A 27,235-nucleotide genomic window follows, 5' to 3' on the forward strand; every position below is an offset into this window, starting at 1 on the left:
TGTCTCGGCGTCCATGATAATCATTAAAGAGATGAATTATCAGCCATGGATAATAGTCTTGAGTAAAAGTGTAAAGGCTTTCTCAGAACATATTCTCTTCCTCTTCTTGGAGATAATATCCACATAAATTGAATTTGTCTCCGAATAGATGTTTGTATGAAAGGCAATAACCATTTCTCTGAGCGTTCATGATTATTATAATAGAGGGGGATTACCAGTGAAATAACGTGCTGGCACTTGCTCTTGAGTAAAAGCGTGAAGGTTTACACAGAACATATTTACTACCTCCTCTGAGGGGTAAAATCCGAATATAGTGAATTTTGCTTCAGATAGATGCTTGCGTTAATCATTAATTATACTGTACAGCGCCTTATCTTTAGTTAGGTGTGATTTAATTGACATGATAGAGACTAGTGAGTTTCACTATACTGTGTGACAATACCAAGGGGAATATTAGCCTTGGAAGCCGCGCCTAAGAGAGATGCTGCTCCAAATTGTTGTTGATGGCCTACAAGATAAGAAGTTCCAATCGATACTATTGAACGAGATGTTCGCATCTGTCCTGGCAGAAACAGACTAATGCAGTTATATCGAGAATAAACGTGTCAGTATCTCGTAAAGTTTTTCACCATCCAGAGTTAACGATAAATCACCCTAAAACACTATTCATGGTTTATACAATTTGAGCGTGGTTCATAAACACGTGCGTATGATGTGGTTGAAATCATCCACTGGAAAATGTTTTCAGTCGGTATTTTTTATGATTAAGGAAATGGTTCTGCGGCTTTTATTTATGCCATATGTTTTTATATAGGCTGACTTGTGTTTTATGTTCACAGAGACCATCAATATGCGCTGTGTCAGACCAAATGAATTGACCATTACGTGACCAGAGCCTCAGTGTTATAGATGATAATTGTTCGGACATATACTCAATACACATTATATTCACTGGAAAACTGACTGAAAAGATAAAATATAAATACTGATCGAATCTGGACAAGATAAACCGGAGGATCATAATCTGGTGAATGAATATCATTGTTCAGACACGACTCCCAGTTTTCAACTTTAAATCGGCTATTCTATAAGCATGTTTCCAGCTTTAAGCTATTCTACAAGAATATTTCTGTATCAGTCGGCTTTTCTACAAGCATATTTCCAGTCTCGGTCGAATATTCCGCAAGCATATTTCCAGTATCAGTAGACTATTCCATAGGCATATCTCCAGTTTTAGTCTGCTATTTCACAAGCATTTTCAGCCAGAGTTAAGTGTTGACGTGTTTCCCCTCGAGACAGGCGTAATGTGGTAATATTATACTTTTCTCTCTTCTGTTTCCAGATATATGGCCATCATTCATCCGCTTCGTCCGCGTCTAACTGGAAGGATTGTACTGACAATCATCGTTGCAATATGGAAGGCGTCGTTCTTACTGTCCCTGCCTAATTTGCTGTATTCTTCCATATATCTTCAACCGTTCAAAGACGGATCCTCCAGGAGTATATGTTTCCTTCAGTGGCCCGATGGTTCCAATACACAGAGCAAATCGGACATGGGGCAAGTGTTTGCATTTATCTTTTAACCGCGACCAATTTCTTAAATATTTAAGGCAGGCATATGTGAGCAAGTTCTCTGTGACTGTACCTGTCGGTTTGTCTGTTTCGTGTTTGTCAACGCATTATTTGTCTCTTCAAGACTTACCATTTTCATTCTCTGCGAGAGTTGATCCAAACAATGTTCTGGGAACCACTATCTCATAATTTCTCAGAAGTTCCAGGATAATGTTCGTTTTGGTAAAGACCTGAAAGATGTTCCCCCAGCATTTTCGGAAACAGATTATAGTTCGTAAACAAAGCCAAACTTCCCTCTCTCTCTCTCCCTGTTCAAAATCCCTCCAGCTATATTAAATGGTGGTCCACTTACCACTGTTTACGTTCATGTAGCGTGCAAGCTGTATCATGTCAATACAAATAACACGTCTTAAATAGAAGCAGCTAGCTGTGAAATTTGTTGTAGGGTCGAACCAGAAAGACACTGCGGTATGGCATTGATCACTATTGTTAACGTAAACCGCTTCTTGATGAAACGAAACTCTTGTTGTTTAGTTGCAGCAAATAACGTTCGCGCGACCAACTAATTCCGGTTATTCATGACTGTTTAAAGCGCCCATGCACTATGATAATGCTAATAGAAAGAAGGCAATGTGTTGCCGCATGTGAGTCTATTTTCTTTACCTTCCAAATGTCAGGCAAATTCCTCTGTGAATTGGGAACATTATCGTAGCTCAATGCAAAAGCAATCAACGTGTACCTTCCTTAGCAAGTAGCAATGAAATACCATTATATACAGGTTATCACGATACGTAGCTATTTTGATAGGTGTGGTATCTACACATATCTGGACACTTCATGATACCTGGCTGTAGGGAAATATAAAGATAAGTGATCTTTTCTCTCCTTGGAACAGCAGGTGTAGCCAGGTGGGGTCTATTACCACAGGTGCAGCCTGTGAATTCAAAAAGAGACTCCTCCACTACGCTTGTAGGTATATGTTCAATATCAGCGCAGAACACTTCTCCATTGACAGGGCTGGGGTTAGTCAGTATTTGTTTACAATTGCACGTATTGAGCGCGGAAATGTAAGATTACTTTCAGATACAGGACAAGGTACATTTAGAGTATGTTCAATCCGTTTTTTTTAGAATTTTAGTTTAAATTATGTTCTATGTACTTGTGCAATAAGACACAACATCAAGTTTGCATAATTATTATCACAATGGAAAGAGTTGCTGTACGCACCCATCCCAATGTGTTTCCTGTTCTGTGTCCTGACATATTTACCTCATACTCTGGTAGAGCCCATCCTTGCTGGGTGTATTCATTAAACATCCTGGTTTAATAATATACATTATGCTCCTGAAATATTTATTCATAAGCCATACATATCTATCCAACTGTTACCTGATATATTCAGAGCTTCCCAGTTAGCTGAAGACTTTAACAAGGTTAGCAAGCACGTTTATCCTATCTAGCCATGTATGTGTATTTCGTTCTCACCCGGCTTTCTTGCCCCGCTCTTTCCCGCTTACATTTATGATCCTAGCCAAGCATATCTAAACCTAGAATGATACATGTATCTCATCATATAAATTCAAGTAATCAATATACTGTTTGTGTATATGATTGTCTAGCTGGCATTTATATTGCACTCCATCCTATTAAATTTATATCATGCTATACACGCATACTGTGAATCGTATCTCTGCCTGGTTTGGTTATTATCCTATCCTTGGATGCATGGTACGTTCTTAATGTGGTTAGACTTCATCGGAAATTATTTCGTCTTGTATTCAAGTCAAGCATATCCATTTCATCATAGACAGACACATCCAATATGTCAGTTTATTCTTGCCTCGTATCAATCTAGGGTTAGTTTATATAATACCAGCGAAATAAGTTCATATTGCCCTTCTCAGTCATAACATAAATATTTGTATTTTACCTAGCGCTTTTTACACCATTGTATCTGTACCTGGGATCTAGACGATCTGAATATACTATTTTAGAGTTGTATCTCTATTTTATCACAGTTTGCTGGTATGTTCACTCAAACCTGTGTTTGGTTATTCCCCACCTTAGTACTTGTAGATTATTCTAGCCTGGTCTAAGAATATGCTGAGTATAAATTATCCATATCTGGTATTTGAATGTAATCGTACTAGTATTTCGGCATATGTATCTCTACTGAGAGTTGTACGTTTAAATTAATCTGGCGTTAATGTAATATGGCCTGTTATACGTATCTTATCCTGGCCAGCTATAGACATCGTATTCAAACATGCCTGGTTTCTGTAGGATACTATGCTAACCTGGTATTAATGTAGCGCCTTTAGCGTGGTCTGGTATTGAATCCTTTCCTTGCACTATATGTGTATTATTCTAGCTTTCAACATGTATTAGACCCGTGAAGGTCTCGGGGTAGAATAGGCCTTCAGCAACCCATGCTTGCCATAAAAGGCGACTGTGCTTGTCGTAAGAGGCGACTAACGGGATCGGGTGGTCAGGCTCGCTGACTTGGTTGACGCATGTCATCGGTTCCCAATTGCGCAGATCGATGCTCATGTTGTTGATCACTGGATTGTCTGGTCCAGACTCGATTATTTACAGACCGCCACCATATAGCTGTAATATTGCTGAGTGCGGCGTAAAACTAAACTCACTCACTCATTCAACATGTATTACATCTTAGTCTGGTATATGCATACTATTGCAACCTTCAGTATGTTTATGTCCTAGCCTGGTACGTGTATAACATCCTGCTTTGTATTTTATATGTATAATATCATAGCTTCTTATGAATGAGAATGAGTGAGAATGCCCCTGCCACATGGGTCTTTAACTGACCGCGGTCTCTTTCAGATACAACATTTTACTGATGATCCTCAACTACTTTCTACCAATGGTGACCTTGGCAGGAACCTACGCTAGAATAGGCTGGGAGCTGTGGGGCAGCAAGGCCATTGGAGAGACCATACCAATGCAGGCAGAACGGATTAAAAGTAAAAGGAAGGTAGGGACAAATTTACCTGTTATAAGAGCATTACAACATGGCAGCAAAACCATTCAAGAAAGTCTCTACGCAAAAGGCAAAGTTTTATTATAAGCATGCGTTTATGAGCGTAATGGCACCAGATGATCATACCTGAGTATGCTGTAAAATAGGTGACACCCGTCCCAAATACATGCAAATACAAGTCAATTGCGCAACTGTAAAGACACATGATAGCACACGTACAAGTAAAAAAAGGTAATAACATTAGCCATCCATGTGTCACTGATGGACCCATGTACATAAATAAACAACTGAGTGTTCACCCGACCTCTCACCCCTAAACTTAGCATCCTACAACTCAGAAGTGAGTGGAGAACCTAGGCTACAATCTTCAATGACAATGTGAAACAGGCATACTTAGTAGGTTTGTTTTTGCTGAGATTAATAATGCCCAGTCGGCAATTGCGACAGTGTCAGCATGCACATATTTTATGACATGAGTATGCGATTAGGATAGGGCAATAAACACATTCCGTTTTTTGGTCAAACTCCTACTTTTACATAGAAAGCACTGCTTTTTGGCAGTATTCCACATTACTTCTGATCATCAGTTTAGTTAATATTATCGGCAATAACCAAAGATGACATGTGCAATTAATATTTGAATTATTTTGCATTTATATTTATGGACCGATTTCTTTGGAAGTGATAATCTCTGAGTATGCATTTTTTGGCATCTGTAGTAAAGGATGTGTAATGATGAAATGATAGGCGTTTGGTTGAAATTAGAACGTTAACGTTATGGGCATGTGTATGATTATCATGACATTTAGCCTTGCTGGATCGAGACATGATAAGAAATTCCGTAAGATTAAAGAAAGGTTATCTGTCTTGGTTTCATGAGCATTAGAAAAGTTATCAAGACCTTTCTAGAACGCTTGGAAAAATAGTCATTGCGATAATTTTATAAGAAGGAGGAAAACACTGTGAAGTAAAGATAGCATGAGGTGCACGTGAACATTAGCTTTGTCTGCTTTGTAACGAAATAGAGCACCTTGGTGGTATATTCTTTGAGTTGTAAAGCTTTTTCAGATTCCAAAGCCCTGGTTTGTACAGGCGATAAGAAACCGATGCAAACATTTTGCAATGTCAGGCATGTTTATAAATGAATTGTGATAAATGAATCAAAACTTTTGTATCTAGATAGACCAAATGGTAATTATTTTTGTCCTTTTGCCAACTGCTACTGATAAATCAGGATTTAGGAGAAGTTGCCTTACAACGCATTTGTCAGGTAATGTCAGTTAGCAGGTGGCCCTTTGATGCGACATAAGATCAAGCTGCCCTCACATGCAACGCTTCCACTGATACTAAGATACTTAAGTTTTTAAAATAACATTTTTGTTATCTCTGATGATACATGTTACAAGATAAATCTTGAGCGAGTTGGTGCTCAAGCAGTTTTCAAAAGGTATTACAGGTATATCACCGTGTGTCGGCTTTAATAAATGATTCTTGCATGGCTACGAAAACAGACTCTGATTGCTTAGGACCTAGAGCAACTGTATAATTGCTTTAAAGTTGAAGAATCGGGGTGTTAACATTGGAAAATAAATCAACGAATTTTTGTGCAACTGCGAAGACAGGCCTTGATTGTGTGTGACTTTAGCTAATTTTTAAGTAGCATTTTGGAATGAGCTTAAATGCTCGAAATTTGATTGATTAGAGCTCACATTTATGGAGTTCAATTCCAATTGAACTTAATAAATATAATGTCTAATGCAGTTTCCTATTTTAGCTTGCCCAACATGTTTCGGTGTTTTAACGTAACAGTTTTATGTGTTTACGGTGCTCTAAAAGTTTGCAAAGATCGGGTATCATAATTCTTTAGTTGTGATGCATAAACGCATGTTCATAATAAACAAAATGATACAGTGGCGTCCGATGGAGATTCGTTATGACAAAGGAAAGGCTTATTTTCTTTTATTCAAAAGTTGCCTAGGAATATCGTTTTGGTCGGGCGGGAGGACATATTCTGATCTGTCCATTCCAGATAAATAATGGTAGTGATAAAACATCTGAAAAGTACTCATTGACAGCCAAAGCAAATATACTCTGATGTGATGATAGGAACTGATTATGACAAGTCGAAATCCATGAATGTATGGGCAGTTTTTCAAAATGAAAGCAGTTGAAAACTAACCTTGTTTCATCTCTGAGCCAGCTATATCGAGCCATGTGGTGGACTAATCTTGTGAGAGTGAGCGTTCAAAGAAAAGTCGGTTGAAAATGTTCAATATTTCAAGACACTTATCACTCGCAGGCGAGTCTCAAGTCAATTCAGTTGTGGCCACGTGAAATCCGAGTTAACCCATATAGACATGGGAGGTTATTTATCACTCATGACTTGTATGTTATTGGGAATGTAAAAATGATCGGGTTAAAAATCTCTTTTCATTTGTCGAGGACACCAAAACAGTGATTTCGTGACGGCAGTCCTCCAAGCGTCTATCATACTCAGTGCATTGTACACAATGTATTGTAGAATGTAGACAACAGAAGCTGAAGCTACTTGAGTATTTTTCGGAATACAAGAAGGGTCAGCATGGCAAGGCCACAGACAAGGCGTTAAAGGCTCGGTGGGCAAGATGGCTAAGTCCCACGCTAAATGGCCTAAGTGTCGGGATCGACTCTACATGTGACCGGGTGGAAACCTTTTGGAGTCGACTGCACAGTTCACAACCCTGTACACGTAAAAGAATCCGCGAATACTTTGGTGTATGACCAGATGGTGCCCACATAAATACACCTAGTTGCGGGTACAACGATGTGCACTGAACATGGACAAAGTACTGTGACTATGTATCCCTGGCTACCCCAGCTGTGAATGGGTATCTCGTTAGGATGAGAGTGCCACAATAAACTCGGTGCACCTAGTGGCGGAACTTGTATAAGAAAAGCTACCTGGAGATACAAATTACACGCATTGGTCAGTGTAACCCAGTAATGACTGGTATCGTCCGCGAAAATTGTAGCAGGGTCTGTTACATTAAAAATGAAATGCCCAAGGCCACCTGGCTGTGCACTTCTCGTACAAGAGATGAATTACGTACAAGCGCAGGTAGAGATCACTCACGGGCTTCCCTTTCACAGGTCCCTCGTATCCATTTCAGGGGTAGAGGGTTAAGAGGGAGATGACATGGAGGTGAATTGGCTTTGTTTACTGTGGCATGTCATCAGTAAGCCTGCAGATTAAATCAAACATTCATTTTGGGGCAATCATACCTTGCATGAAGAAACAGTTTAACATGGATGGAGTCATATCGGGGCCTGCCTCTTGTCTGATGTCACATAGATATGAAAAAATGATTTTGTGTGTTAGGGTAAACTTCAGATGTCATTTGCTTTCAGATCTGAAATCATGTCGTGATGCTTTAAGACTGACACGTTATCACCCGTGGTCACCACGTATAGAGACAACAACTGCTGGTCAAGAAGTAGTCTTCGTGTAATTCACGATTTCCAAACAGAACGTATTCGGTGAATTTGATAAGGTTTATATCTGAGGTAGCTAACAAATGCAGTTAGTTTGGAATCCACATAATATTGTCAGCCTTCCAACTTTACTGTGAACATATTCTCATAAACCCATCACGGCAAACATATATGTCTTATTCATGTTTATGGTATCGGTTTCGTAAGCCATTATCTCTTCATCAACAATCTCAAACATACTGTCAGTGCATGTTTGACTTTGTTCTCGATTTACCAGTGGGACTGCGTTAGAAAGCTATTAGCAGTCAAACGTTTTTGCTGTCATGGTAAAAGCTCTGTGCATGATCCATCACCATTCTGGTTAATGTCAATAAAACAATGTGAAACAAAGTTTAAAATCGATCAAACTAATTAAAAGACTAAATCTGTCCATGTAGAGTAGTTTTTAGGTGCCTTTGTGAAACATCCCCTAAAGCATTTCAAATTAGGAGAACAAAGCTCTATTCTACAAGGACACAATTAACAAAGTTCGATACTCGTTTAAATACTCTTTCTCGTTCACCTGAAATAGCTTTGAGGTTTAAACAAGAATCAGTTCAAACGTATCCTGATATTATAAAATTAAAATCAAATTCATTCCATGTGTACGTCAGGATTATGTCTCCTCTGTGCTCAAATGACTTGGTGCTCAATTTTTCAAATTCATTTGAAGTTTACATTGTCTTATTTATTGTTGACTAAGTTAAGATATATACGAGGAGGGGGAATGATTGCTGTACAATAAAGTATTTCAGACAGAACAGGGGCGTAGGCTATAAGGTGGGCATGTTGCTGGTTTCGGATGGGGATGGGTATGAAGTTAGTTCTCATAATTTTCACAGCGACTATTTGTACTTTTTCTCTCGGTACCAATTGTCGTATCTCGACAACTGTGCATGCTATGTCTTTTCTGCTTAATGGCCTTGCGCAGCTACATATTCGGGGAACTTCTCAAGACCTCCAGAATATTATGGCCGAATGATGTCTTCAAGTTTGAATCTCCCCAAAGGATGTCGTTATAGATTCATGATTTATGGTGAAATTAACGGGTTTTCTTTGTTCCCTTTTACTTTCGCGCAGTTACTGGACATATAAGACACGTGCCTGTGCAACGGAATACACCGCTTCTTAAATATTACCGTTTCCACTGAGAATCAATCGGTGAAACCATTTCTGTTGTACCCTCTGGTAATGATGCAGAAATATTGGTGAAACAGTCTTTACATCAAATCCGTCCATTCTTTCTGTTTGCATGTATGTACATAAGATCGTACGTGTTAGTGAGTAGAATAGCAAAACAATTATGGCGAGACTTCTAATTCTGTCAGTTGTGTCTAAAAACGCCAATTAAATGAACCATGTTCATGGTTGTTTTCTTGTATTTTATGTTAATTCCTCTTGAAAGATAGCTACGGTTAACACGGTTAAGGAGAGATGCTCTAAGCATTGCCTGTCAGTTGAAAGGCTGGCCGCTAGATATATGCATCCTGCTCTTGTCATTACCATTATTGTGGCAATATAAATATTGAAACGGGATGATAAAGAGTGTATTTCGCATATGAATGTAAGGATCACTCATGCCTGAACACACTGCCTATGGCTTCCTTTGTACCAATATAATAATACTCAAGAGGAGAAACTGTTGAATTTAAACCAAGATAATTTACGCTTTTGCTGAAATATGGGTTCGGTACTGAATTGGGGCATGACGTTTCGCACACATGCCAATGACGGTTGAAAGTATTATTGACATCAAATACAATAAAGACAATATCATGCATGGAAAATGTACGTTTTTTTCATGCAGGGACAATCTGTATGCTTCAGTACAACAAAACATTTTGTATACAATTACACTCATTCCTGTTTCGTTCATTTTAGGACTTGATTTCATCTTGAAGTTAAACATCAATGGAAAGCTCGAATGTACCACCCAGTTCCATAGATCACCCCTTTTGAATGTGCTTGGTGATGCAGGTCAAACTGCGATGATAAAAGACACGAAACAACAAAAAGCCATTCCGATAAGCTACCTGTACTGTGACGTCGTGCTATAAACTACTGTCTTTTTAAAAGTCTGTTTAGAATCACGCCATCAAAATATAATCAAAGAGTAATTACAGACCTAGTCAAATGTGAAAAAAATATGGTAAGCAGGATGAAAAGATTACTGAGTATATCTCACCCGGTTGCATTATTGTGTGATAAGAAGATTACATCCAGTCACAAGCACCTACAGAGCATCAAATCACATTTAAAAATATTTCAGCCAGCAAAAAATTAGTGCAAGATTGAATAAACAGCAGGAAAATGTTGTGTAGGTCACTGCCCCTGTAAGGTTTCATTGCAGCGATGTTAGGGTTCTGAAGTCGAGTATTTCTGTCTCATTCATGGATACATTGATATGAAATATACAAAGGACATTCTTCTATGACTAGTCGTCCGGCTACTAGTATTTATGATCGACATTAACAATATTTAGCCTATTTAGGATATTTTGGACGTTCCGATGTATATTAGTGAGAAAGTTTATAGATAACAACTTTTTTGATTACGGGAATACGACATTTCGGTACAGGTTCCAGTACTGTTGTCTCGCACTCAAGAAATAGGAAGTATATATGTTTAAACTGATTTACATAAATGGTACACGGTAATAACATTTAAATGGGCTAAAACATTGCATGCTTAGATCTATGTGAAAGCATAAGTGGACTGATCGCACCGCAGGGGCGTCATTGTGAAACCTGGCCCAGCTTGCTGTTGTACACAGCACAATGAATGATCGGCTTGAATTACGCCAATATTTAGCCATAGACACCGGTCCTATCGCCCCTCGACATGGGGGAAAATGAGTAAATGAAAGGAAATGAACAAAAGAGGATTCAGAAGCTTTATATGATGACTTTGCTTTTTATCGTGGGCTGCACATTTTCTTTTGCAGGTGGTGAAGATGATGATGGTCGTCGTGGTTATCTTTGCTGTGTGTTGGCTTCCTACGCATCTGTACTTCATCATTGGTAACATTCGAACCGAGGTTGCCTATTTCAGCTACATTCAACAGATTTACCTCCTCATCTACTGGCTTGCGATGAGCAATTCAATGTACAACCCAATCATATACTGTTGGATGAACGCTCGGTATGGTTTTCGCATGCATTAGTTTCTTTCTTTACGTTATAATATCCTTGGAAATATGATATGAAACAGAATGAGTTCATTATACAACTCTGGTACATATAAATTGAAATGAATAAAACACACAAAAAAACTTTAGTGTCATATGGAATGGCTATTAAGGTGTATGACTTAAATCTTTATAAATTTGTTTTACTTTTTTGAGACAAACGTATCCAACAAACATTAGGTTTGTGTTTGCAAATTTATCTTTACGAACTATCCCGCCATTTAAAAATGTTTTGCGTGCTTTAAACTAGTTCACTTCAAAAGCATCTGATACATGAGCACCTTCAAAAATTGAAGACTGGCAGCATGAAAACAAATTAGCTCACCATACACCATTCTCAAGTTCTGTTTATAATCACACGCATGGATTAAGAACTAAACTCACTACCAATGTTCACACCTGTGCATAACCACAAACAAACATATGCTCAAGGGCTAGCCTAATACAAGATATATTATTGAACTAAACGCTTATTAATTATGTCAATATCTCGTTTATCCATGTGCACAATTCACAAGATGTGAGTCCAAGATTATATACCAACGTGGTAAAACAAATTTACACATAATCAAGATCCTAATTCCGATTCCTGACACAAGGAACAGTCATGACCTATATGTTGTTAATCATTTACCAAGTGATGGTGGTACTTGCCGGATAATTATGATGACGGACAAGATGTCATCTGTATTACAATACCAGTTAATATACAAATACCTCGTTACACCATGATTGCTTACGTTAACAATCCACCAACTATATGTGTATAAAGCTTTGCTTTTTTACCCATAGCCAATATCTACTTTTCAACACGTCATTATATTTTCAAGATGTGAGGGTATTGGCATTTAGGAACGAACAAATATTCAGAGGAATGTTTTGTTTGTTATTATATGACGTAAAGTGGGTAAGAATGTTAACATTGATTACCAATGATGCGTTCCATCAAATATACTGATATAAGTAATTGTCACTGATTTGCATATTGGAGCAAATAATGACCTTCTTCTGAGATATGTAACGTTGTCCAGTATCAGTGTGAGGTGTTTGAAGTTGACCAATTAGTCCCGTTGAGATATGATGTCTACAGTGTCACAGTCTATTTCTAAATCATTTATTTAGATATTGGAAAAGCGCTTTATCTTTATAAAAATAGAATGTTTCACTATTCTTATCGTTTAGTAATTGTCGAGCCACATTTCATATATTTCTTGCAAACAGTTTATATTAGCTGATACAAATATATCTTCCGAGAAAATGTCATCTTCAAGACACTTCGTGACGTTTGAAGTGAGGGAAGCTATTTGCACACCTCACAAGCTATTTTAACACGAAGGTACTGTAAGTGGACATACCGGTACTTCGAATAATACTTTAGACTCTGGGGAACATAATACCCTTTTTAATCACAACACAATGTTTACTCGTTGTGAATATTTTCATTGTCTGGTGCTAGTCGATCTCATTCTATCATTTTACTCACAGGAAGCCAAATCGGTAGACCATCTGAGTAAACACTGACGTCGTGCATTAATCAACGAAATGAAATAACGGTTTTATTTTTGCGCTTCGAGTCACTCACATGTATGTCACATCAAAATCTGATGCATCGAACTCTCTGTAAAGTGCAAACCTTCTTCAGCTGTAGTGCTTCCGACACTGAGTAAACGTAATGTCTGTTTCCTTGGCGTGAAATGAATGACGTGCAATGAAACGAAAAGGGTTGGTGAAAATTACAAATCAAATCCATTTGATCTTAAATCTGCTTTGCACATGCGATGCGTACTTTGAGTTCACCATAAGCCATCCATGTCTTTGTGGAGGACATTTAAGTATTAATATCAAACGACTGTTTATTTGATAAAAGCTTTGGTGTACCCCATCGCACAAGAACTAATTCACAGAGGTATTCCACATAATGTCAGTAAAATGAACGTTATGACACAATGGTCACACCATTCTGTGAACAACATGCAGTACGGAGATTACACAGGGCTGTTATATGTAAAATACCTTACAATCCGTACAAGCACGGATCCCTGAATAATTGATGTTGCCCTTAAACCTCAGAAGCTCCAAACAGTGTGATTATGAGGCGTTTGCTCCAAGATGTTGTAGAAGTCATCAAAAGGAAAGACACCCAACTTTCAATGCTTTAAAATATTGTCAGTGAAGGTTAAAGATAATGCAAGCATTTGTACAGTTGGATAACTGTGATTAAAATCATATGTTGTTCTTTTCGCAAGAAATCATTATTCTCGTAAAGACCTGATTATAAACACCTACACGTTAGAAAAAGATATATATTTATTATGTCTTATTCATGCCATTTGTTTATTTCCGCGTGTATCCATATGGTGTTGAATAAACTAATGTGTCTGATTTCATTTGCGGTTATGAAAGAATAGTGAAATGGTACTTAGAAGGTTCTTCGACAGATATGACGATATACCTAAAACATAACATAACACACAATTTGTCTGTAAATATTTTATTCAAAATAGATTCATGCTATCAAAGACTGCTTACTATGAACACAGGATATGTAGATCAACCAAATGCATGCACCTACATTCATTTAAAGACTATGACTGTGACTATGACTTTTCCATTACTATTTCAGATTCAGACAGGGCTTCCTGCACGCATTTCACTGGTGTCCCTTTCGCCCCTGTAGGAAACTACGGAGGATTGGTTCTGTAACCCTTGCTTAGGTTCAGACGTATTGCTTGATAATGTGACAACGGACACCAGATATGGTGGACAATGCAAGAGAGTTATTATGTTTTCTCGTTAACATTTCAGATTCAGACAAGGATTTCTGCGCTTTTTTCGCTGGTGTCCTTTTCGTCCGTGCAAGAAGACGCGAAGAATGGTTAGCCATGAACGAGCCTTCTACTCGACCCGTACGAGTATGACCGCCTCGGAAAAATATACTTACGACAGAAATGGCTCCCTGATGCACACGACTATGGACAGTCTTGATGACACAACGTCAACACCAAGTGTGTATCGTATGCATCCTATTGTTTCAAAGAGGACACGGGATGATTCTGTTTGAAGGACATTGCTGGTCTGTTCTGACTCTACCAAGCTCAATCACCAGAGAGAGACCATGTATTTACACTGTTACGTGGATAATGTCTGTCCACATACACCATATGCTGGATACCCTTGGTTTCAAGATACACACAGGACGAAACGCCAGAACCTGCGATGAAAATGGCGTTAGTGAAAAAGTCTCTAATCGTGATTAGTATATTTGCGATGACACAGTGAGGTGTGTCCACTGTTAATAAAAGTAAAACCAATTTTCAGATTGACTGGTTTTGTTTGGAGACAACATAGCCTCATGTGCCAGTTGGAGTCCAGTGAAATAAGTAAACAATATACATCAAACGTGTTGCTGACGGGGGTGTTCATCAAGGCGACGATTTCTGGTTTGAAAACCAAAATACAAGGATTGTTTATCAGTATTTACACACAGGTGCATGTTTTGTTCGCCAAGATTTCATGGACAATATGAAAGAACAATATCTTTGCAATATCCGGGGAAGTTGTGAAACCACACTGTCCTTGCAATATAATACGGACGTTTAACTTGTTGAAATAACTAGGAATTACTTAGCAACTCTGGTCATAAAACATTTTTCATTGGCCAGTACAAAGAAACAAATATTGGAAATACATGTGTACGATAAGTACATGTTAACATGTTTACTATAATTTCTCTAAGTTTATTTAGTTTGTGAGCATACATCACTCATTTCGTGCCACCCCTTTCATTGTAGCTATTGTATAGTGATGATTTATGAAGCGATTTATGAAGCACTATAAGAAGCGTGACACTGTGGACTGACGAAACCTATTGCGATGATATTGCTCTTATTGATCGCAATATGTAAATGTGAAACTGAGATTACAATGTTGTGTTATCGGAGGCATTTGGAAATTCTTGAAGTAAAGTTTTGAAAGTATACGTTTGCACCGTGCGAGTATCTCAGAAGCTAACCAATCATTCACAACTAACCACCCTGATATGTACATGTGTTTGACAGAGGGTGCATGCAAACGTGATAATGCTGGCCAAAGACACAGTCATCATGAAGCCTGTACAACAGATTCCATTGAAGTTAAAGGATGGCAGTGACTTTCAGAATCCGACAGACGAATGTACTTATCGGTCATTTGCAAAGCACCTAACTCGTCTGACATCGCATTACGACTCGCGGAAATCTGCCAGTAGAGTATTAATGGAACCTATGCCTTCATTAGTTTCACAAAGTTGCAAGGTTGCAGAGTCTAAGGATCTTCTCAGTGCAGTGTTTTTTCGGGGCTATTCTAATTCTGTATCTAAAGTTACAATATTTGCGCAACCACAAGGCATCATCCAGCATCACAAGCATCTGTGATTTCTACCACTGTTGATGGGAGCAGATAGAAGTCAACTATAACACGCACCCGATTCACACAGATATATTTTGACTATTAACATTACACTTACAGAGGTTACACAGTGGACATTTTAATCAGTTGCTTTCGTCATACAATGATCCTATTCAGTGAGTTTCAATAAAGCATTGATTCCTAATATCCATGTTTTTAAAGTGTTACCCAAACTCCAAAGGGAGTATTGATTACAATAGAGGATAGTTAAAGAATATCAGCGAACTGAATCATCACTACGTTCCTGCTCCATGGCAGCGTCCTGCAAAATGTTTCATCTACGTCATTTGGAGAGAAAAACTAGGGTTTTAAATTCCTTTGATCTCTGCTATGGAACGACTGTTAATCATTACTGTGTAATATCCACTATCCTACCTGGTAATACTTTATCTATTGTCACATGGAGAAAACATATTTACTCTTGTCATAACAAAGCCACATTTATGTTGTAATGATTGTAAACAGGCCTATCGTAATGTTTTATTATGCATTCTACATGTTGGCTTTGTATAATCTAAGGAGTTTTGCAATGTACACGTCAACTATGTTTTACAAACTGTCACGAAGTGAAAAGCATTTAGTGTGTGACATTGATATTTATTTGTTTTATGACCGGAACGTTTTTCTGTATTGTAACATCACAATTTGCAATATAGATATTCATTTGCAGACATGTATGTTTTTAAGATATTTAGTGAATTGTTTATTTCAGAAAAGCGCTTGACCATGAGATCACATACGCTGATATCACAAGGACATACACATCAATACTGTCGAAACACCACTAAATTACACTCGTAACGGTATCCAACTGAGGCAGTTTATTTAAATATTAATGTTATTAATATTAAAATTATGACGATCACTGAAACCAATGCAGTGATACCACATTCATATGGAACACCTAATAAACTACTGTGCGAACCGTTGTCCTACAGTTCATGTACAATACAAATCAAAGCAAATCAAAATAGAGCGCAGCACGTTAAATAGTCCCATTGTATAGGATGTATGTTCTAATGTTACAGTGGTTTCAAAGACTCATACACGGATATCGCTACGTATATACTACTCCCAACTTGGAGAGGAAGTTTATAAAGCATGAGATGTCTCCTGATCTCTAGGATGCTAATTGTCGACATACTTTTCAAATTAGAAGTAGTATGACCTCCAAAGATTTAGTATGTAAATGTTGAGTCGGTAAAAATGAGATTCTAATATCTGTCACTCACATCATTTGCCCGCTTTTGTGCTATCCTAAGACTTTGCGTAAACTGTTACTTTAGTTGGAATCCTTTCTTTAGAGCAGTTAATACATTCATGTCTACATTTTGAGATCCGATTAACCTGGCCAAATAATTTATAATAACTGCATACCAGGAGCTGAGTTGTCCGTCAATAGCGCATCTGTTCAATCTATCTTTTAGTTTCTTTTATCACTCTTTCTTTAACTCAGTGCTTTAGGTCCTACATATTTAACCAGATCAAAACCGTCTGAATAGTAAAAATAACCACCCATTTATATAGTAAAGGTACAACAGCTTTATATTTAATGCAATATTTACACAGGGACATCATTGGGACAATGAGCCTTTCTGTTTATTTTCCGTCTTGAGTTACATGTTCTGCTAGTTGTTTTACTGTCTAAATACTGCGTATCATTTTGGATTTCAGGATACTCCTGTGTTCAGGTTTACAAACATCAAAGTGTCTGAATATTTACTGTGAAACCAGCCTACAGATGTGTTGTTAATTAAGTGTATACGTTGCTACTGGTAAGCTTAGATTGTTGTTATTTTGCCCTAATCCACAATGTCCATACGTCCTGAATAGTGCGTCAAAAGCCAATTGTAGCTAAAGTATTTATCGAGACCTTGTTATTGTTTGACCTGTATTAAACTTCCTTCCATGGAATATGGTGTCTGTCGTTTTGTTTTCTTGTACGCCCAGTTCTGTCTTGTTTGTACCTAAACAAAAACCGGGGAGCTTAATACAAACGAAAGAATACGTGGTGCATTTAATAAAGTGAAACACAGATATACATTTTTGGCAAATGACCATTTTCTCACAATGACTGGAACGTAGCCAATGCATTGGTCACAGTTCAAATAATGTACCCTCGCCCCTTTTATCAACATGAAAACACCTCAGACTTCAGTGAGCGTTTCTCCAAATAAGAAACGATCGATGTGAATGCTAGGTTGGAAAAGGAAGTTCATGATCCGTTTGTAATATCTTTTCTACGTCGTTTTCTGTGTTGACTTTGATGTTGTGGCAGTTGGTACTTGAATGCCCAGAGCTATTTAGACATTGATTTCCGTGTGTGCTATGACAGTGCAGTCTTGATCGCTTGATCGGAACGTGGAAAAAAAGAATTGTTAGAAACCTGAACATACATGGGGAATGCTACAAAGAATCATTTATCATTTATCACTTTAACAGGCAGTTTATTAAAATGATTTTTGTAGCTGTAATAGCAAAAAAAAAAAAAAAATACACTGTACATCCACATTAAATTATTCTCCTTTAATCCTCTTTAAATTAAGGGCACATTAAGGTTTCTACACGCACAAAGTGATGTATCATTTCTGAGTAATGATAATGTGCGTACAAACATGTGTTATGTAAGGTATTTGTAAAACGAGAAATACTGTTATGAAATTTATACGTATAAATGTGTTATGTAAGGTATTTGTAAAACGAGAAATACTGTTATGAAATTTATACGCATAAATGTGTTCCTTCAAGTCAGAAAAATGGAAAATCACACTTTGATATCTATGTACTACTAGTACTTATGGCACTTATATTGCGCCATATCCAGCCGATGTAGGTATGCTAAAAGCGCATTGCTTCAAATGATGGTAACAGAAGCCGTTCTTAACTATAGGATGCGTTCTAGGGTGTGTGTTTTGTTTAATGCTTGAAAAGGTGGGGTTTATGAGTGGATTTAAAAGTTTTTAGGAAGGAAATCAACTTCAGTGATTATGTGACGGCAATGTAAAGGCGAAAGAAGGATAAAGGTCGTTTGTTGGCGGACACCAATCCGATACAATGTTGTAGTCAACTTTGAAATGTAGGTATGATGCAATTAGTTATATATTTGGCAATACGTTAAGATCTGAAAAAAAAACGATTCTCAGAATTGTGGGGAAATAAATATAGGCCGGCATCTTTCCAGTGTTCAGATATATCACGAACAAAGAATCACTGGAGATTTAAAGACAACAAAAAAGACGTATATATGCCTAGATAAGTATCTGATAAATAGACGTATGTTTACAGTGTATCTACGACTAAGTTGCGTGATGATTATTAATATCTGTAAACAACTGAATCCTTTAAATTATGGGAGTTGTTTTGTTCAATTGTTCATGAATTGTCTGTTTGTCATTGTAAATGACAGTTGGCGGTTTCTAAGATGACCAAAACCCGTTACTTGCATAAATTTCAGAAGGTAATCTGACATTCCGCTCTCTGCAACACAGTTGATTAGAAGACTTCATATCAAAGGTCTAACTATTCCCCAAAAATGACACTCAGTCAATATGTTATACAATTTTAAATGACTTTTGGTTCATATCTCTTCTGTGAAGACTTCTCAACTTTGCGCCGAAATGAAATTGACAGTATCAGCCAATACTTTGGTCAAGTAGATTTGCAGTGGGACATTTTCGTTGCGGACAACCGTCACTATATCAAAGACACTGAAATGCAAAGCCAATCTGATGCTGTTTTGTCACGCAACAAAATGGTAATGCAAAGCCAAACAGTGCGCTGATGTTATTCGTTAACCTAAGCACGACAGCATTTATGATGTGTGAACTTGAAGCAACAATGACGCGTTCAGATAAACCTTTTCTGCGATTATTTACATGTAAATTGCTTCTGGAAGTAACACGCATCTCTTAAATGTCGAGACACAAGACTTGATTCACTGTTTCCACAGACAGTTCAAACGAGGTAAGCGCACATTCCCTTGAATTACACACATTATCTGCAGCCAGGAAAGCTCCGCATTAAAATAGCAATTTATGTAATACCAAACAGTAGGGAATAATTCTATAGCTATTTCAGAAGAAAAAGTATGAGCAATAATTCATAGCAATGATATTTGTCAATATTAACAAATTCGTTTGTTTTCCGCATCTCTGTTTGTCTCAAGGACACAGTACCTTGGCTGACCTATATAGTGACCGTTTTACTTTTAAATTTTCCCATGTTTATTGAATTGGCACAAATCTCTCATGATCAGGGAATATATGCTATGTACCAATAAGATGTATAATAGCATATAGTTCAGTGATTGAAGATACATTATTACACAAGGCATGGTGTAATGTTTTGTCACGTTCAGGAAACTGATGTGTACCTTAATACAATACGGTACGAAGTGTCTTGCTGTTGAACGGGTGTAAATTGTGTCTTCATAATACACATCAAGGAAACGTGAGTTACATGTATAGTGCTTCGGCAATGTTGTGATGAAAACATGGTATTATTTTCACAATTATAGTCGACAAAATACATCAGTGAAGCAGCTGAAATCTCCAGAATTAAAGCCCAGTGACCACTTCTTTCGATGTTGTCCCCAGTGGTCAACAGCAATACTATTTTATGCAAGCCAGTGTTAAACAGCAAAAGCAATCAAAGTTCTAAAACACCTGGCAGTCTTATATACATGAATGAGGACAGGAAGTTCGTGTTACACGGGGGAAGGCAATGCCTTCACGCAGCTTTCATTTTCAAAGTAGCACTACCATCAATGACCTCACTGTCTGATACTAGTCTCCTCATTAAAACATTATCAAGCAATGCTTTTAACCAACCAATCATAAAATAAGTACCGACGTCATTTAATCATGCGATAGAAATGAAATATTATTAGATGCCCCATGTCATAGAAAAATCATCAACGTGACAGTGCACTATCCGAATATCTCACTACGGTATGTAATCAGAGAATAGGTCTGAATCGTACAAGATCTACAAAATACTGACACAATGTGATCAACGAATACAGAAATATTTCTTATAAAGGTATTTTATCAGACGTAATGTTCAAAATCTGAAAGCCGTGCAACCAAGGATGTCAGCAAGTACAGGAAGGTTCTTTAAGTAAGATCCTGAATGTATTGCACACAGTTTATACAAAATTATTTCAGCAATGTTTTAAAGAAAGCATATATTAAGTGTCGACAGGTTGGCAGCTGTTACCAATGTGCGAAAATAATTTAAGTGTAACACGAAAACCAGACCTTCAGATACATTACATGAGGAGACATAACAGAAAATAAATATCGTTTTGGTGCTTTTAAGGAAACTTTGTGTTTCCTCCTTAAGGATCTTAACTAATACAGATGGCATTCAGGAATCATACGTATGGACGGAGGCTAATGGAAAAGATTCTATTTGCCAATGAGCGGTTTAATCGCGCTCGTTAGTGCCACAGGAACAGTCTCTTCTTTGTCGTTAGATGCATTACAACCCTGAAAGGCAAACCCATGTGTTGGTGCCTAAAACAAATGAGTGTCGGTAGCGCAAGGTACTGAGCCTAATGTTTACGAGACAGCACTACATGACAGAGAAGCTTGACCGGATTGTATTGGACTTGTCTGTTATCTTGCAGTGCACCAATGTGCTGGTCATTGAAAGCAATTTACTTTGTCTCTTGTGTGCCATTATCAATCACTCTCGTGGTCTCAAGACAATATCACTTAGTATAGGGTGACTGGCGTCATTCATGTTTTTGGTGTTATCACCATCCTTGCTTTTTGAATGTTTGAAAGAGTGACTATGTGACTATGTCAGAACTTAAGATCCAAAACATCTGAAGTGTTGCAACTGGTATTACATATCTTCAATGAAATAAATAGCTAAACAGTGTATCAGAGACATCTGATTGAGATTTGCGTTAGATTTGAACGTCACATGACCATATATAATCTCAGATGATTGTCCACAACGCCCTACTGTCGATCTTGTCATGTTTGCCCTGAAAACTCAAACTCTAGGACAAACTTGCAATGTCCAATGGACTCAGTCCATTCCATTTTTCATGAAGGGTCCCAATTTGTTGTGATTGAAGGTTATCGGGTTTGACGTACCACAGACATCGATAGGTTATAGAGCGAGAGTTTATGTCTTGACTTGGCCAAGGCGTTTAACTTACGTTTCTGATACATCGTTAAATTGATTTAATATCATTCAATAACCATCAAATTGCCTTGAACTAAACTTGAAATTAAGGAGACAAGTGAGGCCGCCTCAACTGTTTTATATTTAGATCTAAGCATAAAGATTCCGAGTGACAAAATCCTCTCCAACAGGTTGTATTTACCAAAGGGATGATTTTTCAACAGTCAACTTCTCTTTTATATCGAGGAATATTCCAACAGCTACACTCAGAGAGAAAGTGTGCATTTTCCAAATTCCATTGGGAAGAAAGTGTCTGCCTCTAAACAATATTCCCACTTTCTAAACTATTTCTTCCAGTTTTCAATGATGCTACAATACTATAATACTAGTGAATATCATGGCTAACTTGTAAATATGTATTTATTAAGTGATTTATGTATCATTTACCAAACGCATGACATTTGGATCAATGTTTTGATCGACATTCACTGGTAGAGATTTTGACTGATTTTTATTGCTTACGAAATAGACAAAATGTGCCAGCTGGAGTCCAGTTAAACTCAAAGACAACTGTTTTAAGAAGAATGCGTATTTGGTGAGAATGATATCAGTCTTACATATATGGGTGCAGATTATGCGCCAAGATTTCATGGACAATATGAAGGCAGAATATTTTTCCAAAAATCCAAGGAACCTGTGAGTGTTATTGTCTTTGCAATATTATAACAACATACAGACATGAAGAACAACGTGTTGCTTTTGAGATAACTAGGACTTACACAACAAGCATGATTATAAAGCGTCCTTCTTTGTACGTATAGTATGCATTTAGTATGTGTGCATAAACCACCCGTTTCGTGTAACCCCTCTTATCAGCTATGTATCTTTTATACAGGAGTTTGACCTGATTTATATTTCTAAAGGATTTATAGCACTGTGCACGGATAAAAACTATTGCGATCATATCGTTCTTATTGATGGTAATATGTAAACCGGAAACTGTGCAAAGATATGTTACAGAAGACATTTAGAAATTCATGAAGTAAATACACTGAGCCCATGTGTTTGCAACGTGAAACAAATCATTCACAAATACCCAGCCCTACGTATAGAGGGTCTTTATTGACATAGTATGCAAACAAACATAAAATGAATTCCAGAACCATACACGCTCTGGTACTCTTCATTCCTCATTTCCATATGTTTTATAGTTTTACTCGTGTTTATGAAATATGGATTAGCATAGTCAAGAAATATCAGGCGACTCCATCATCAGTAAATCACGTTTAAATGACAACGTTCATGTACATTATTGGGGAAACAAATTTGTGCTTTTAAGTCAGTTTGATCTTCACAAATGAACTCTATTTATCATTATTTTGTAACATCGGCTATCCTACCTGATTATACTTTATATATTGTCGTGATCAGAAGCATATTGTCATAACAAACAAAGTCATAGCTGTGTTGAAATGATTGAAAACAGACCTATAGAAATATTGTTTTAATGCATTCTACATGTTGCGTTTGTAGAATCTAAGGACTTTAGCAATGCACACGTCAGTTATACTGTACGAATTGTCAAAAAATGTACATGTACCATGGAAATGTTGAGGCGCTAAAAATGAACTTCGAATATCTTTCACTTACATCATTTGCCCGCATTTGTGCTGGCCTACGACTTCGCATAAACTGTTAATCCAGCTTGGGTTGGAATGATTTCTTTAGAACAGTTAATACATTCGTGTTTAAACTTTGATATCCACTTAACCTGGCCAAATAATGTATAATAACTGCAAATTCGAGCTGAGTTGTCAGTCAATTGTTGGATCTGTCGTTCCAATTTCATTGAATTATGTTACGTGTTTACTCCTTACTTTCACAGAAATCGCCTTATTTATACTACCCAAATTTAGAGAGAGATATTAAAAGTGTACTCTGTAAAGCATGACATATCTAGGATGATCTCTAGGATGTTTGTAGAGATATCGTTCAATTTTGAACCAGCATAAGCTCCAGTGATGTTATAGTCTGTATATGTTGAGGCCTTCAATATGTCTCACATAATTTGCTTGCTTTTGTGCTATCCTACGACTTTGCATAAAATGTCAATTGGCTTGGGTTGGAACGTTTTCTTTTGAACAGTTAATATAATACATTCGTGTTTAAATTTAAAGTCACACTGGCAATATTTCAGCCATGTCGTGACTAAAACAAGTTGTAAATACACCAGAAATACACGTAAATCATAAAAATCTGTCAACGAAGGACAGAAAGTAAAACTAACGTCTGTCTCTAAAACTTGAGTTCAAATGCGGGCAATAATTTTAAAGCACTTTAACCCCCCAAGAGGATACAACCGCAAGTAATCTTAATTACTAATTCAACTTTCAAATCATACATTAAGTATCTATTTACAAATCAGTTAACAATTCGATTTTGTTTTCAAATGCAATAATTAATTGAGGACTGTTATTAATAAAAAGATCCTTCATAGTTTGCGATTTAAAAGATTATCCCTTGTGGTGGAATATTCAACACCGTCAAGCAAAACATACTTGACCATGATTTTTTCATCAAAAGGCACAGAAAACGGAGGATGTTCGACTTTCAATTAGTATTCGTGGGTGTATCTCGTATGGCCACTACGACATCGTCGCCTCTTCAAATCTGGATTGACAACCCACTTAGGTATAACCAATATTGGGGTTTTATTTCAAGTAATTTAGTGATACCTACTTGAGTGTCCCACTTCGTCTGCATCAGACCACGGGTGCAAGCTCTAATACTAGTTATATAGTCTGAGTAAGGAATAAGAAGTAGTGTCAAGGATATGTTGAGTGCTGCCTTGGCAACAAGATCGGCCAGATTGTATTCCCAGAAATGCCAACGTGGCTAGGTAACCAACAAAAGATGACTTCGTATTGGCCAGTAGCAAGATCATTATACAATTCAATAATTTCAATTAAAAGTGGATGTTTGCAAGATAGATTTTTATCGCCTGTAGACAAGAAAGAGAGGCGAAAAGATTATATATTGTTTATAGTTAGGATAATTGTGAATACATTTAAGAACTGTCAGTGTGGCGTTTGCTTCAGCTGAAAAATGGAACTGCTATCTGGTAATCGAGAAGATATGATTCTGGATTCAATGACAGTGGCACAAGCTACTGTTATTGATGATATGTTATATTGTAATACATTTGTTTGTGACTTTTTAAATGTGGTTAACGTTAGGTCCACTTGTGGCCTAACCAATCGCCACGGAGGAGAAGAAAGAAGGCGGGAAGAAGACATAATGCCCAGCTCAATGCCGGAAGCAGAATGGAAAGGTTTATTTTTGAAATAAGGGAAGGTTTCTTATTGTATAAATGCTCATAGACCAAAGACACGATTAAATGCAGGGACAGATTTGTTAAAGAATAGTATTGTAGCATATTGCATACAGGAGAAGTTCGAAAAGATCCAAGACATTAATCTTAGACCTTGGTGATGGATAGGATCTAACAGTTTCAGGCTGCTTTTACAGGCTCTGCCATATACAATGGAACCGTAGTCACGTTTGGAGCGAATTAGTGATCTGTATAAGTGAAGTAGAGTGGTTTGATCCCTCCCCAATTTGATGATTTGGAACAAGTCGTGTGCCTTCAGACATTTAACCTTAAGGGTTTTAGTATGTGGCAAAAACGTCAAGTGGGAGTCAAATCGTAGAAACTTGGCCTCCTTTACAACTTTAATAGGTGTGACGATTAGATATGTGTGATTTGTATTTACGGCAGAAATGTATGCAGTTATGTTTGGACTTGGAAAATTTAAAGCCGTTTTCTAGACACATTTATTTATCTTGTTTAGACACAACTGCATTTGCCGTTCAATAGTATGCATTTTTTTACCGCGACATGAAATGTTAAAATCATCCACAAAGAGTGAGTGAGTGAAGTAATATTTAACGTCACATCGGCAATATTTCATCCATATCGTAACGAGAACTATTAACATTATACATAACCGTAAATGGTAAAGTATCTGTCAACGAAAGACAGTAAAACAACTAGGTTATCACAGATAGACATTTAAAATTTCATCCACAAAGAGTGATCCATCAAAAGAATCTTTTCAACATTTTATAAACTTGATGCTAAACAGTGTGACTGTGGGACACCCTGATCCTGACTGTAATGATCAGACAGGGTAGAGCCTACAAGAAATTGAAATAAAAATAAAAGTTGGCTATAGATTGAGGCAAACGGCCTCGCAATCCGAAGCCATGTAAATATTTTAAATTCCAATGTTTCCAAGCTAGGTCCTATACTTATCAAGATCGAAAAAAGATCGACACTACATGTTGTTTATTAATTATTGGATTCTTAAAACATGATTCTAAATGCACTAAATGATCGATGTTACCTCTGTTTTTTGCGGAAACCACATTGTATATCTGTTATTAGGTTATTTGTTTCCAAGTACCAAAGAAGTCGATTGTTTATCATGGTCTTGCAAACACAGCTAGTAAGTCAAAATGGCCTATAATTCGAAGGGTTAGTAGGATCACGTCCAGATTTTCTAAGGGGATCAACGATAGCATCACGCCGCAACGAAGGTAATTGTCCAGATGTCCAAATATCATCAAAATATATAAGATTGTCTCTAAACATGAGCCTGCTCAAGAGCGGTATGAAACTCATGTATTGAAAAGGTTTCGTTAAAGTCTTCCGAGTTATCTGGATTAAAGTTAATAGTTTTCCTTTCTGGTTGTTTTTGATATTCTGGAACATAGGTTCATAATTTGACGAGGAAGACTGTTTTTCCAAAGTTTCACCAAATATATTAGCAGTATCGGTTTTATTAGTTAATAACTGGTTCCCATCCTTACGATTTTAGATACTAGATTTGGAGCCCTTACCTTTCAGTTGTTTGGATCATATTCCAGACTTCAGACATTGGCGTACGCGAATATCTGTTTGATACATAATGTTTACCGCGATCTGCAGAGCAGTATACACTCATGAGCAGTGATATCCGTTTCATCAGAAACGCGTTCAATAGCATCAGGGACATTATTAAAAAATACCTCATTAGCAGTGATATCCATTTCATCAGAAAACGTTCAATAGCATCAGGGACATTATAAAAATGAGATTTACGCCTGTCAGTGTACAGAATTTTATATAAAGGCCAGGGAACCTTTTGAGAGTTCCATCTTGATGATGGAGGAACAACAGATGGATTCACAGGCTTTAGTAGTGTTGGGAAATGGTCGCTCCCACAGAGGTCATCATGGACTGACCTTTCAAATATATTTAAGAGGTTTGAATCGGAAACTGATACCCCCAGAGCGGGTGGTGGCCATTTAAATTCCTCCAAATAACAGTTTAAATT

At 37.3% G+C, this 27,235-nt stretch overlaps 1 protein-coding gene across 2 annotated transcripts in view; it reads left to right on the forward strand.

Annotated features, from left to right (window-relative positions):
• LOC137284741 (tachykinin-like peptides receptor 99D) overlaps positions 1–17,633 on the forward strand; it is a 44,903-nt gene extending 27,270 nt beyond the window's left edge. Inside the window, exons 3-6 of one of the 2 annotated variants that reach the window (XM_067816672.1) lie at positions 1,343–1,558; positions 4,420–4,570; positions 11,031–11,227; positions 13,897–17,633. In XM_067816672.1, the coding sequence (XP_067672773.1) occupies positions 1,343–1,558; positions 4,420–4,570; positions 11,031–11,227; positions 13,897–13,987 (655 nt within the window). In that variant the 3' untranslated portion in view covers positions 13,988–17,633. The remainder of the gene's footprint in view (positions 1–1,342; positions 1,559–4,419; positions 4,571–11,030; positions 11,228–13,896) is intronic. The other variant, XM_067816671.1, reaches the window with a different exon arrangement.
• Positions 17,634–27,235: the final 9,602 nt, after the last annotated feature.

Source organism: Haliotis asinina, chromosome 5 (assembly GCF_037392515.1).
Source record: "Haliotis asinina isolate JCU_RB_2024 chromosome 5, JCU_Hal_asi_v2, whole genome shotgun sequence".
Lineage (NCBI taxonomy): Eukaryota > Metazoa > Mollusca > Gastropoda > Lepetellida > Haliotidae > Haliotis > Haliotis asinina.